The sequence below is a fragment of the Sycon ciliatum genome, chromosome 1, assembly GCF_964019385.1.
Source record: "Sycon ciliatum chromosome 1, ocSycCili1.1, whole genome shotgun sequence".
NCBI lineage: Eukaryota > Metazoa > Porifera > Calcarea > Leucosolenida > Sycettidae > Sycon > Sycon ciliatum.
The window spans coordinates 67,476,695-67,492,051 of NC_088643.1; the positions used below are offsets into that span (position 1 = coordinate 67,476,695).

Sequence of the window (15,357 nt, forward strand, 5' to 3'; positions counted from 1 at the left end):
AAATCAAAACCTATAATTATGTTGCAAGGAATCAAAAAACGCATTCTTGAGAATGATTTCAGCCCACACGTGATTCCAAATTTCCAAGGTCCTTTGCTTTCTAAAAGGACTGCAAGCCAGCACAGTTTGAAACCGGTAACCACTCGAGTGGCCTTGTAGTTTCCCCACCTGACAACACATGTAGAATGAAAACTCAGATCACAAGGGGCTCAACACCATGCCCATATTTCCTGTGATATACGATAGTAGTCGGGCACCAGTCACTTGCTAAAATTAATTTAAAACACTGAACAAACAACTACTACACAACTAACTTGCAATGCCGGTACCATTTTGTACTAATCTCTCTGATAGAGGAAATACATTTGGTGCGATGTTGCTTCAAGAATAACATTGCGTTTCAATACATGGCTTGTTTCAGCACGTCTGCACCAGAAACATGAAGCATGGTGCTGAGAGTGAGGAAGCACGCCGTGTTTATCTCGCCTCATTTCATTTGAATTCCGCCAGGTAAAAGTAACAGGCTGCATCATGGATATCTCTGACTCAATGGCGCGAAGTGCCAAACAGGTCACCACTACCTAAAACGGAACTGGACAAACTGAAACCGCACCATTTTTTCTCTGAGCTGACTTACATGCTTGACTTGCTTGACTTAGATATGAAAAACTACCGTAAACTCTAGTTTGACCTCTTTCACCAGCACAACACATGGCACAAACGGTTATGGTGTACATGTATCAGCATTACTGCGCAGCGGACAAGAAAATCAGAAGGCAGAGAACGATTCAGTAGAGCATGTGTGGTCAGAAATAGATAATACTATTGTTATGATAAAGTCCATGTGTGCATGGCACGCGTATGCGTGTGTATAAGTCCAGACAAAACTCACTTCGCAGGATCAGAGGGTGGACACCAGAGGGGATTAGGGGGACATGGCTGACATAAATTATATCACTGTGATAGAAAGCTGTATAATTATATCATTGTGTTTGATAAATAGGACGAACAGTGCTAGGAGCTCTCCAATGCACATTGTATTGTTGAACAGCACTTTGGTTACATAGAAAAATGACTTGTTTGACTTCTGATCGAAACGATCAAGCACAGATTATCACAGAAAGGATGAAAGAAGTCACGAGGATACTTTTCTGCGCGGTGTAAAGGTCTGACACGATATGAAGTGCGTGGGAGGGAAAGCAACATTCGATTCACGTCACAAGAAAAAACGCATACCGGCAGCACTATGACAACGCCTTATGTTCAGTTCTGTTTTGAGCGTACACAACACGTGACACACTGGACACAACCTTAGACTGTCAAGACAAGCCTAGACTTACAATTAAATACTACAGTGTCTACACTATGTGTATGGGTACAGTTGTATGGGTACAGCGGTGAACCTATTGCACTAGCAAACTACAAACAATATGAGCAGTTACGAGCAAGAAGCAGCACGAAAATACATACAATCTCTAACATGCTGTGCAACACAGACGTGCATTCCAACGAACAAGAACAAGAACTGAGGCATTCTAACGATATAGACAATTCGTAGACTCGAACAGGCTTGACAAAACATCCCGGAATCACGGGCAGGGTGAAACGGATAGACTGGTTAACTAGTTTATGTAACGGTTAGCATAGTGGTTCCAGTGGCTACAGTACATCGCACTGCACTGTGTAGAAGTCATGCCGTGCACACACTGTAGTGCGTCAAAGCATGATGGCGTGTCGACTGCACTGCTTCGTGGTACATGCAGGCACACAGCCCGTACTAAGGCCAGTCATGAGTCCACAGTTTCATGAAATGTGCAAAATAAGTTAGCATTCCATGCGCTAAGATATACATGGCGCGATTATGAAGAGAGAAGGCGGAGAGCTGACCGATCCAATAATCTGGTTGAAGTTCTGCAACGCGTGTGAAAGTGATCTTGCATGCTTTGTGTACGCACAGCAGGAAACAGGGTGCATGCCACTACGAGTACCAGTATGGGTTATACCTGTTTCGGTAAACCCATTCGCAAACCAGTTCACCGCCGAGCTAAACGCGTAACCGTTTCACCCCGAGCCTATGATTCCTCGGACTGTGCCAGAGCCATCAGTACTGGATCTTCAGTGTCATTGTCAAACTCCTCATCCTCCCTACACACATACATACAAGTACATATACAAACACATACACGTCACAGTCAGCTACGTACTCTGAAAGGAGAGATGAAATGCTTGCAGTGCCCGCCTCTTTGGGGAAAAAAATATTCTCAAAAGGACCCCAAACCGCATTTTTCAGCTGCTCTTTCGTTTGAACGGGAACTTTCTACACCGGGCTTTCACGCATTTACGTCAAGACTAATCTATTTGGTACACCACTGTCCGATGACATGCAGAGATTTGGCATTGCTGTTGCTTTAGGGCCCTTTAATAGCTGCCTGCACAGATTTTTTTACACTTCCTCAAATTGATAGGTGAGCATTGATCGTCCAGCACCAGCTCGGAAGTTGCACACTTTCTGGATCTATTTCTGATTAGACGCGCTGCCGAGATCGGCGAGCCTACATTGCAACAAGGTGCATCTCGGCAGCATCCACTCCATCTCCTCAGCACCCCACCACTACGCACAACCTACGCCTCTAGGACACCAGCAATACAGCCATGGTCATCTAGCAGAGAAATAGGGGCCAAGAGGAACTTACTTTGGTACATCGTCCTCACCAGTCACCATTGCCAGATACTCAACACTGGCGAACTTCACCCAGTCAGACGGTTGTTCTTGATTCGAGCCAATGTCCTATGGGGGAAGAAAGCCAGCCCAGACAACAAAGTCAATCGGTGTCTACTATCTTCTAGTATACTAGTACTACCCGCAGCCAGTCTGCAGGAGTTGCAGTCATATTGTGTGTGTGTGTGTGTGTGTGTGTGTGTGTGTGTGTGTGTGTGTGTGTGTGTGTGTGTGTGTGTATGTGTACTTCAATCAGCTGTGTGGTGGATACCAGGCTAAAATTAGTGGCGGTCAATTCATCAGCCTTGCAAGCTGTTGAATGGTGTAAGTTGCTATGTCTAACATAGCTGTTCGCTATGATCGCTTCCGCGATGGGCAGGTCTGAGGTCTGAGGTGTGTATGTGTGTGTGTGTGTGTGTGTGTATGTGTGTATGTGTGTATGTGCACAGTAACAAGAAGATTTGCGCAGGCTACATGTAGGCTAACAAGCTTTCAGAGCGTTTGACGAAAACCGGACCGCCAGAACAGCCGATACATTTCCAGTGCACTTCTTGCGCGGATGAGTCGGACCATATCTCAAGCAACATGCACGTGTAAACTGCCCGTGGACCGTGACAATCACCTTTGTAAACGGATCCCGATGCTCATGAGCAACAAACTTGGTGTAATTGAACAGGGTGTTGAAGAAAATCTTGGCATGTATGCTACATGCCTTCAGATCACGCAAGGTGATATAGCCTGCATAAAAAGAACACGACAGTTCAACAGCAATGCTCAAGACACTTCCGATGGTGAATTTCAAGACTAGAGTCCGAGTCCATATCTACGACTATCGTCACAACAGCGGGGGTGGCAAGGAGGACCCGACCTCATGAACAAAGCAGAGCAGGGTCCACTCTGCACAGCCTAGTTGAAGGAACTTCTCACCTACGAGTATGGTCTTGGTTGCACCGTTTGACTTCTTTGCATCCAAGCAAAGATAAACCAGCAAACCTACACATCGCATTTTCTCTGATACATGTACCAGTGCAAGCACGAGCGTGTGGACGCAGGCGTGTATTTACCGCCATTTCGCCAAGCGTGTCTTTACTACTAAAGGATGCATGCCGAGAAACGCCGTTCATGAATATTTAATATTCATAAAAAATTGTGTTCACGTCTCATTTGATATTCCTGTAGTTTCATTCTGAAACTCCATCACCTTTCTCCCTTTTCTAACTCAGTCTCTCCTTTTTCTGACAGTGGTGCTTTGACCCCTAGCTGGGTGCAAGCACCCTCCGCCAGATGCACAAACTACATTTCTATTTCTCCATTCGACTCTCGAATTTATTTCTTCTTTGTGTTCACTTCTGTTCTGCAGTTTGCTCCCTTTCTTTCTAGCTCGCACTAGCTGCGCTCCGTGTAGCCGTCATCTTATTTCTACAACATCACAGTTCACCTGACCGCGCGATTGCTAAGCGCTACGCAGCTCAGGCCCAAACGGGTTTGTGTGCACTGTCGTGATGTATTTGGCTTCATTGTTTGCGTTGCACAGTATGCTGCCTTCTGTGCACATTGATTTTCGCAGCGTTCTCTTGGTGCGTCCTATACTTCCCTCTCTGGGTTTTTTTGGGTTGGGTTATCTTGGCTCTTCTTCTTCAGACTTGAAATTGAATTGACAAAGGTGGATGCATTATTGAGTGTAGTGTAAGCGTGTGCATGTTTGATAGCTAGGTAGTCCAGTATCAAAGTCAATACGGCTTTGACAATGCAACCACCAGCACAAACCCTCTTTGTTCTTTCTTTCTTTATCAATGCACACAGCACTCATTTTCAAAGACACCGTTGTAACTCTAATGCATTGCATGAACCAGCTCCCCCACCCCCCCCCCCCCCCCTCCCCCCTCCAAATCGTCAGCACTGACCAGATTGTGTGGGAACATGTTCGTACACTCAAGCAACGCACCTGGCTTTTGGGGCCGCATCATGTCCAGGAGCTGGCAAAGACAGTCGTTGAAGCCGAATGGCTCCATGCCCTCGCGCTGCATGTGATCCAGTTGCTCATTGTAGAAGTGTTCAATCTCATACATACTAATCACACCATCCCCATCTAGATCCAGGCAGCGGAACCAGTATTCAATGCTGCACACACACACACACACACACACACACACACACACACACACACACACACACACACACACACACACACACACACACACACACACACACATACGGAGACAAGTACCGACAGACAGGCAGACACGCACACACACACATGCGCACACCCACACACAAGCAACGACAGACACGCACACGCACACACACACACACACACACATGAAACAAGGTACACAGCAGCAGTTAATAGCAGTTATTATCGTTTGCACGGTGCAATACCATAACTCTGAGCAGCTGATTCATGCAGCAACATTGGCAACAGCACAGCATGGATATAGCCTATAGGTCAGTACCTTGTTGATGTGGTCTTGTCCTCTTCAGCCAGCATGAAACACACAAAGTCAGGATACTCCATGAGGCCTTCCTTGGAATAGCTGAGAGTCGCAAGCAGCCATACAGCGTGACATACCCCCCCCCCCCCCCACACACACACACACCGCACACACATCACCGCACATCACCGCACAGACATATACACCGCACACACATACAGATACACGGCAGAGATATTGGTCGCTGTAAAAATATAGTCAATGTTACACTCATGCCAGGGTCATCTCAGCATCACTTTCCTTAAAAGTCTTTGGTTCCATGCTAGTACTGTTGCATGATGGTCAGAGATGTACAAATCGATCATGGTGATCCTTTTGCTTTGCACACAAAGAGCAGTGTTGGTCGCCCAAAATCAAACATTCGGTTTTTGTGGTCTTCTGGGCACTGAGTCAAGCGGTGTTGGTCTGAAGAGACTACGATTCTCTGCTAACTGTGGACAATAGACAACACAAACGGTGATGTCAATGGAGGGGCCTCATACACCCGGCAAGCAGCACAGTGACAGCTCAATGGGTCAAACCTCTGGGACTCCCGCATTGACCAGGTACATTGTACGTACTTATGGCAGCCTTTGAGCGAAGATACATAGAGTGAAAGGTTGCATTCCTATGCCATTTCTGTCCAGTTTCTAGCGCTGCACGCCGGCATGAGCGCTGGTGTTATCACGCTGGTCGCTTCAACATCCTCAGGAGATGCCACAATCCCAGTGTAGAAAGGTTCAATATCATCATCTTAACGGATTCGCTACCCGCTATGCTGGTGAGGTGTAACTGGCGGGGTCGGCCAAGAGCGCACGGTGGAGTGGTGGAGTGTATGCGTACACAGAGATGTGTTTTTCTTCTTCGGAAACGCGCGACACCTCACATCGCATGAACTATGACGCGATACGCACACCTTGCCAGGGGTATAGGTTGCCTTGTTACAGGGCGGCACTTATTTTTAGTGTGCAGCACTGATTTCAAGAGAGGCAGTGCATCACAGAAAAGATGGAACATTGATTGGGCGGGGCAGTAAAATTCAACAGCAAAAAATCCAGCACGCCATCCAACCTGACAACACCGGGAAAGAGAGTGAAATTGACAGTTGCACAAGCATTGATCAACACCACTCACCGAAGCACTGCTTTACTAAGAACCCGTTTTAGAATAGCGCGTGTGAGCCCTGAAGGAAACAAAGCATAAACATATCCCAAGCATTACACTCCAAATCAACCGATCTTGGGCGGTGAGAAACCTTGGCCCTTGCCAACATAAAACAACTCACCGTCACAAAACCTTTGCCATTTGTGATTGTCGAGAAAGAGATCAATCGATAATTTTCATTCTCACACTCACACGCATAGCCCAGACTTACATTTTCTGAATCTGGGGATACATCCTGGCTCGCAGTTCACTTTGGCCTGTATAAACCGGTTTACTCGGTGAAACTTAATTAACCATGAAATGTGTTATTCCATTCTGGAAAAAGCGCTGACTCACTGTGAACAGACGTCGCTCCGATGTTCTAGTATTGCCGCTCAGCTCCTGCTACAATACTTTTCAGGTCTTTGTCATTGAGTGTGTGGACTACGCCTCGTGCTTCAGATACAATTTATTTGAGTGGCTGGAATAGCATTGGGAGTACACGTATGATGTTCCTCAATCTCGCAACAAAAGTTCACAGCTCCGTCACCACATTAAAATATTAACATATGGTCACCATAGTTATGCCTGATTCTAGAACACATGTGGAGCTAGTACATGTACTCTGTTCGTATAATATCCATTTCCCACGCTGTTACTCACGACAGGGCTGTGTGCGTGTGTGTGTGCTTGGACGGCTGTTGCTACTCTCACAGCTTACCGTATTCATCATATTCTGACAGGTCGTGGATGTCTAGAATGCGCCGGTGGTTGTTCATCTCCGAAAACTTGCAGTACATGACGTAAAAGTGCTCATACGAGAAGAACTCAAGCTCCTGCAGTGCAGAATGGCACAGTGCACAGCGCACAAGGCGATTCGAACCAAACGGACAAACAATCCGTTTCCACCGACCAGCAATGGCACTGCACCGACCAAGAGTTGTAAAGAGCTACTTACCAAGCACGAGAGTTATCCTTGAGACACGTACCCATTAGTAATCTACAAGTAAAGCAATTGTATGCCAGCTGCCCAGATTAAAGAGATTGTCCAATCCCAGAGCCAGGTGACAGAGAGAGAGGGGGCTTAGTCCTTATTTAGCATCCCTGCTCTTATTCGTTTGTTGGCTGCCCAAGGTAAAGAGGCTGTCCAATTCCAGAACCAGGTGACACAGAGAGTGCGCAGTCCTTAGTTAGCTCTTAGTTCTTACATCGTTGATGGAATTGATTGTTTCCAACTTTTCAATCACCTGCAATGTATAGGGAAAGAATAAAGAGGGCCGTTTGCAGAATAAATCAGCAAAGACCTAACACACAATACTTTTCTGAAGAAGACTTCAGTGATGACTATTTAAACTATGCACCAAAACACTGCCACAAGCAATACATAGGAAGTTAGAATCCATGCACGTCAAGTTCATGGTCCAGGTTGCGGAACAGTCACTTCGTTTAGAAAAGTTGCCCCGCTATCATACTTGATTAATTGATGAGTTTTATTTATTTTAAATTACAAAAGGCGTATGAACCTTTGAACTCAAACATCGCGCTTTTGACCTTTCGGATTCAGCGTAATGGATAGAGATCTCACCGACAAGAGTGTGCTTCGACGGAGCTCAGGTATTGATATTCGGCCTGACCAAGATCTATTCACTGTATAGAAAATTCTCGTTGCAACCTGTAAGTACACCGTTAAAAAAAGAACGATTGAATACACATAAAGAAATGATCGCACAAAAGTACTGCACCCATGTCAACCAATGTCAACTTGAAACAAAAACGATGTGACATTTATCTCTAGGATAACCCTCCATGTTGAACTTGCTACTTCAATATACAGTGGAGATTGGATTTAACAATACTCCTTCGGGAGAAAACAAATGTCGCTATATTCAATCTGTCACTAAACCCGATCTTCACTTTTAGTAGACAGATTGTATATCAAAATGACAGAAATGTATTGCAGATATGCATGGACATAATATTACGGATTTTAGATGCGCATGCGCATGTGTCATGCTGCATAGTTTAAGCCAAAAGTCATGCATAGCAACTAACCACACACTGTACTGTGGCTACCAGCATGCGTGGAGTGACCCAGAGCCTGGCAGAGGTCCGGGCATGTGACACAGACATGTTAACACACGCACATGTACAGTCTGTATCGGCTATAGAGTGACCGGATATAAGAATATATCGGCTACAGTGATATTGGTACGAAATATCAAAAGCAAAACGTATTTTGTCCAATACAAATATCACTATAACCAATATTATCGGATGTAATGATATATCGGATATTATGATGGCAACAAAGAATCAAAACATGCATAACACACTATATTATTATCGGCTATAATGATAACTTTAAAATACATGTAGCAATAATATCAAAGGCCCTATTTTTTTTACTTTCTTCACGTTGCTTATTTTTATAGTGATACATGTACATGTACATAACAGAATTTTTTTATGGAAATGCGGGCACTGTCAACTATGCAGCATGCTCATTTGTCAAAACGCCATGCTAGCTGGAAGTATTTCCTTGCCTTTCATGTGTCGATCGAAAAAAGAAAAAAATCGATCGTATCGCATATAGTGATGCATCGGTTATAGTGATAAAATCACGGAAATCAAAAGGGTACGCTATAGCCGATACAGACTGTACATGTACGTCCCATGCATGCCCATCCGCCTGATACAAGAGGAAAGTCGTTATATTCGATGCATTTTCAGGTCTTCAGGCACCAAAAAAGTGTCAGTAAATTCGATCTGTCGTTATTTTCGAGGTAGTTATACCCGATCTATAATGTACAGAAAGGACGTGCTAAGCGACATGGGCAACATACTGTTGTCGCGTCGTTACATCCAATCTCCACTGTAACAGAAAATCTACTCATTGACCGTGCACACAAACAATACTGTAGAAAGGCAGCTCCCACAAATTAATAACAGCGTCTCACCGTTGATATATAGGAGTTGATGAATTCCTTGCAGTCACGCAGAAAGAATAATCCCGGGTGGTCATCAACGACACACTACAGAGCGAATGTACGACCAAGCACAAAGCAGAAACACAAACATTTTTTAAATGTGACTCAGCAGAACACAGATTCCAAATTTTTGCCGAAATCTTGTCCGGAATACTCTAATTTCAGAAATTTTCTGTCCTCACTATTTTCGGTACGAGTGCAAAAGGCCAGGTTTGGTGAACAGAAAATGTAGGTACAGAGAAGCAGTTCCCTATTGCATTAGGTGTGTTAGTGTTTGTTGAAACTTTGTTCGGTATATTGAAATTCTAGGTATGAAACAGATGCAACGAAAGCACCGAAAATAAAAGTACACCGACAATTTGTGAAATAACAGTAGGTGGAGATCTGCAGAGCTGCACTTTGCAAGGCACTACTGTAGGCAAGAGTAAAACATCGGCATCAGTTTCTGCCAGTGAGGGGGTTGAAGTGCTGCTGTTCACTTCATCAGTGAGTTTATAAAAATATATATACTTTGATGACGTGTCTAAAAACTCTCTATAAAAATATCAACACAGGCCAGCATACATGCGTTAGTAGGCGCAGGATATGAAGTGAACTTACAAATTTTTATTTTGGAAAATATCGATATTTATAGACTTTCTCCTCATCTCCCCTAATAAACGCACATTTGTTTTTTTTGGAAACGCTACGAGTTCATAAAATAACCACCTTACCTGAATAAGCGGAAGCAAATCCTGGAAGACTAAGGAATCACTTTGTAATCTCGATGAGAGCCGAACGAATCGAGATGCTGGATCATGGTACTGCTTGATCAATCTGCAAGATGAACACAAACAGAACAAGCAACGTCACGTCATGATCGGAGCAGGTGAAAAACTTTGAACATGACAGCTTTCCCGTCGTCACTACTGCTGCTGCTGCTGCCACATGGCACATCTGAACCATGGCGGTAAAACATACGAAGTGGAAACAAGTCGCATGCTGTGTCGCCTACGCCAGACTAGGGACATAAGCACTCTACCACAGCGAAGACACACCACCAAGTCATGCACAGGTTATTTCTGAGCCTCACCGTTTCCAGATCTGCGAGAAGCCAGAGAACTTCACTCTCGTTTTACTAGTGCCGCCGGCTGCCCGGAAGAGGATACCTTTCCAATAAACTGGTAAATTGCACACCTGCACAAGAACAGTCAGAGACACAGCTTGAGAAGTACATACCGGCACTTGACTACGAAAAGTGAACAATCTTGGACTTTCTGAAGCATACCGGTGTGCGCTACGATGTACTACCAGAAGGACACAGGGAAGCCCAAAGTGCCCGGTACAGTCAGACCTCGCATAACCGCACACATCCGTTTTCCACAAAAGTATCCGGATAGGCGAGAGAACCGGATAATCTAACACACATACTGTGTGTATGCATGGCAAATGCTGTAAGTCCAGATCATCTGGTAAAAGGAGAGCGATCGCTCTCGCGCGCCTTCGCTCTCCTTATTTTCTTTTAGGGCGCACTTTTCGTCGCGCGCCTTGAGAATTTCGAGCGCATCCGCATCACTATGAAGTTCTGAAAACACTTAAATATTTCGTAACTCAGCTTTCCCTGAACGGAATCGAGTAATCGAAAGGTCTATTCGCATTAGAAAGTTCTCAGCTGTCGGCTCCAACAAATCGGAAGTCGATCCGAGGTCCAATAGTGGAGTTACGGCACTCGCAAGGTATTTTACGTACCGCTGCAAAATTTTACTTCCGCACTTGGGTGGCAATCATAGTATCTTGACATAAAGAATTTCCCTCTGTTGCGTGACAGTCCGGGCATGCACAGACCTGTGTGACGCCAGGCACAGGTCTTTAGCGGTCAGCTACAGAAGAAAGGAGCGCTCTACGATGAATACTACAAAAATACCATGGATCTTAGCGAATGGTCTCAATTTCCCATTGCGTGTGTCATTGTCTCTGAAGAAGGGAAACTAAAGTAACATTAGTTGTGGTCCGAACAGCTTTCATTTGTAGTGCGTACGGCGATTTTCCAGAACGAATTTGGCAGCTACATGTATTGGGTATTGAATCCGTTTGGGGTATGGCAAGATGTTGAAAAAACCCGTATTGTCACAATTTGTGCTCGCCTTCGATAGATAAGGCGAGCGACTTTTCTTTGGGGGGGGGGGGGGGGGGGGGAGGGTGGCGGGGACTGCTCTCCCACCACTCTCCTTGAGAGGATAGCGAGAGTGATTGTTCACTCTCCTGGGTTTTTCTTACGCGAAGGTCTGAAGTCGGCAACCAACAATTTTCTTCCGGATGGCGAGGGATCCGGATAAAAGAGGACCGGATAAGCGAGGTCTGACTGTATCCTGCTGCTCTTTGTGGATGTCCAGCTTTTAAGTAAAGTGTGAGTTGCACGGGCCAAAAAAAACGTGCCGCCGGTACAATGACGCCTTTTCTCACTCACCAATATGCTGCACCAATAAGAACACACAAAACCGAACTGGACGAATGCATCATTATGCTTGCATGCAGGACTAAGGAAACTTAGGGATGTGTCCTGACCATGAACAGCCTACTGTAATGCTAGGGAAATTGTACGCACATGCAATCTGCCAACCCGGGTCGTGTACTCGTGTTGGGTACTTACCGAGCAGACTCGGTCAAACTCGTGTTTGGCCAGACCCATGCCACTCCCGTCATCCGACAACTCAAACACGGCGCGGATCTCTGAAAGACTGGCACTGGTGCATGTGTCATTATCTGTTGGCCGCCCGTACGGGAAGTAAAATCGCGGTATACTCGATGAGGATGATGGTGATGACGATGATGCTGAGGATGATGATGATGATGAAGGCGTCGACAGCATTCTGTGTGTGGTGGACGTTGACTCTGCGGGTGTGGATGCTAATATGCTCGGCAGCCCAACTTTGTTTTGGAGATGTGGCGCATGTGCAGTTGAAATACTGGTGTCTGCACTCTTGCTACGTGTACCACTGGCATCATCACTCTCTGCAGTGATTTCTATGCTAGGTGCAGTTACTGCAGTAGCCAGTCGTGCCGCCCTGCGCACCCGGGGACTGGACTTAGGCGAAGCGGCCGGAGAGGAGGGTGACGGGGCCCGTGGTGGTGGCGAACTCTTCCTGCTTGCACCCATGGCGTCACGCCCGGTTGAGGCTTCACCAGCCGTTCCAGTCCCGGTCGTCGTGCTCAGCTTCGGAAGCGGCTGCTCTGACTTGATAGCAGCCAGGCTCTCCTGGAGTTTCTCTATGTTGGACTCCTCACTCATGAATCGCAGGAATAACTCGTCAACTTTCATCTCCAGACATGCAGACAATCTATGTGGCGGAGTACTCATTTTTGGAAAGAAATACAGAACGAGACAACTACTGTACTGTCTTGTTTCCTCTTGATTGGGCTATTTATTACTTTTGTCATTTGCAGCCCGCGTCTTTCTTCTGCTTCTGAGTAACGGGTTAGTTCTACGCTCTAGCTCTCCTACAAAATAGTACTAGTAATCGTAGATCCTCCCAGCTTCTTGTGAGGCATATCAAGAACAAAATCTCGGAATGTTTCAAAAATCAGCTGTGCCAGATTTTATCCTTTTCATCATGATCAAAACTGCATGCAGTAGTGTAGTACATGTGTACAGTAGGAATCATAGCCATAGGGACGTCGACGCTACACCGCGTACCGACGCAGCAGAGTGTCTCCATAACAACTATACTCCAAATGTGTGAATCGCCCAAGGCGTAGGATCCGATATCGATCCTGGAAAAATAAAAAATAAGCAAATGCAAAACCGTCTTCGTATATACAGTCATCAGCACTTTTAGTTTTATTTCGACTTTTTCAATTTTGTTTCTTGAACGTTTTCAGCAGAGTACGAGTGGTGTGTAGGCTGGCTCTGTAGACGCTGACCATTGGCATTGTTGTTGAGAACATTCCAAGTCGTCTATTACCCACCAGGAGCAATCGTACACGTACTTCTAAATGCAGGCCCACAGTTGATGGCGTATTAATATTTGGAGTGCAGAAGTATTTGCTGCTGATGGCAATAGTGAATCATGGAGGGTGAATCGATTACTAGTATTGAGTACAAGAACCGGTGGGTTCCTGAGCTCTTTGTGTCCTCCGGAACATACTGCATCACCTTATTGATGTACCCTTTGCTGAGGAGTTTATCGCCATTTGACACAACCCTGGGAAATGCTGCCCTGCTTGTATCTCTGCTGTTCGTCATACCCGGTGCTATTCTGGTTTTGTGGAGGAATTGGGAAATGTGGTATGTTAGCTTTCTAGCAGGATTCCTTGGCTGCTGCACTTCTATTGGCATACAAGTAGCAACAGTGGGTTATGACACACGACTATTCTACCTCGGCTGCTACATCATAGCCCTGTCCTTCTTTCATCAGTCCGAGTATGTCACAACCGCTTTGTTTAACCCTCACCGCCTGTCGCTCGACTCGTATATTCTCAACCACAGCAGGGAGTATCACATTGCTGCAGTTGTCAGCTGGACTGAATACAGTTTGGAGTCTTGGCTTGCTCCGTCACTCAAGACCTACCACTGGCTGGCTCTGCTTGGCTTAGTTCTGGTTGCGAGTGGGGAATTCCTTCGAAAAGCAGCCATGTTCACAGCACGCTCTAACTTCTCCCATATTGTTGCATTTCGCAAGCGCTCTGACCATGAGCTTGTGACGCACGGTGTGTACTCCTTGTCGCGTCATCCGGCATACATGGGCTGGTTCTACTGGAGCATTGGAACACAAGTTCTCTTGTGCAATCCCGTGTGTACCGTGGCCTATGCTGCCGCATCTTGGTCGTTCTTCAATGAGCGCATCGAGGAGGAAGAAATCGCCCTGCTGAATTTCTTCGGCAGGCACTACGTGGAGTACCAACAACGTGTTGGAACTGGCCTCCCGTTTATTTCTGGCCACTTGCCACGGAGAGAGTAATCGGAGTGGATGGCAAGGTCAGCAACGTAATTTTTCTCTCACTGCACTACAGGTGTGGTGTATTGAAGTTGCTTTTATTCTGTCTCTTGCACTCCGTTCTATTCTCTCCTTAGGTGTAAAAACTCGCGGGGAAAGGTATTGGCCCTCTCTGTGTTTCTGTAGAGATCTCGTTCTTTATAGTTTAGATGCATGGGCTGAGGGCACCCTCAGTAGCACACATGTGCATGCCTGCTTTTCAGGCTGCTACTTGAAAGTTTCTAGTATGTAGTCCTTGCTCACCTGGTGTGATTGTGGCAAGGGTATCACCCTTGGACATGTTTTGGAATTAACGTCTACATATTCTGTACAAAGGTCTTGCTCTATTGTACCTAAGGATTGTATTTATAGTGTCTTCTTCCTTTTAGTCGCATGGGGGTACATTGTTCGTCTTGAGATTTCTGGGCTAACTTCCAATGAAAGACCTTTGAAGTGTTATTTATATGCTTATTGCTTCAACACTCAATGATCAAAGTATATATTGCAGCATGATGTTGCCTTTCCTCTTTCTCCCTTTTTCACAGCGCATTAGCGCATTATCAGAGGTGTACTCCACACCACACCGGTCCGGTACTGGTATCACCAAACGGATATGCTCATACTAGTAGAAATACTTTGAGGGACAATGTACATGCATAATGGTGTACTTTTGAAAGTGGAAGCACATTTTTAAACTACTACTATGCCGATCAGGTTTTTCTCCTGGATCCATTGTTGTGCACGCTGTGCATATGGCACATGTTTTGTCAGTTTTGTGTTAGCCTACTCGAACATTGCTGTTTGCACTTGACTATGTGTTGGACTCTATGCCGACCGCATGAGATTTTGAGAAGCGTGTACAAAATACTAGTTCAGCGCTCTGGTCAAAGGATGGTAGGATAGCACACTGCCCTCCTTGTGAAAGGGGTCCTCCTCCTGTGGGAACTGTGCTACGGTCATTTCAGATTTTTTTGGCGGGTAGTCGGCAAAAATTAAGTGACGGTCCCTTTAGTCCTTCGCGAAATGAACACCGGTAACCATGGAGACAGACCACACTCTCATTATAGATACTGGTTATAAATAGA

The 15,357-nt window shown here is 45.6% G+C and overlaps 2 protein-coding genes across 2 annotated transcripts; one reads left to right on the forward strand and one right to left on the reverse strand.

The window, feature by feature from the left end:
• Positions 1-724: 724 nt before the first annotated feature.
• Positions 725-12,835, reverse strand: LOC135805026 (serine/threonine-protein phosphatase 2A regulatory subunit B'' subunit delta-like). Its single transcript, XM_065319015.1, has 13 exons — positions 11,950-12,835; positions 10,393-10,496; positions 10,034-10,136; positions 9,291-9,365; positions 7,919-8,005; positions 7,542-7,580; positions 7,055-7,169; positions 6,325-6,373; positions 5,173-5,253; positions 4,665-4,840; positions 3,342-3,457; positions 2,694-2,788; positions 725-2,145 (listed from the first exon to the last, which is right to left on the reverse strand). Exons 1-13 carry the CDS (start codon positions 12,655-12,657, stop codon positions 2,073-2,075), a joined length of 1,821 nt encoding a protein of 606 aa, XP_065175087.1. The 5' UTR covers positions 12,658-12,835; the 3' UTR covers positions 725-2,072.
• A 262-nt stretch (positions 12,836-13,097) lies between these two features.
• Positions 13,098-15,069, forward strand: LOC135805028 (protein-S-isoprenylcysteine O-methyltransferase-like). Its single transcript, XM_065319017.1, has one exon. The coding sequence runs from the start codon at positions 13,367-13,369 to the stop codon at positions 14,255-14,257; it is 891 nt and encodes a 296-aa protein (XP_065175089.1). The 5' UTR covers positions 13,098-13,366; the 3' UTR covers positions 14,258-15,069.
• The last annotated feature ends 288 nt before the right edge of the window (positions 15,070-15,357 follow it).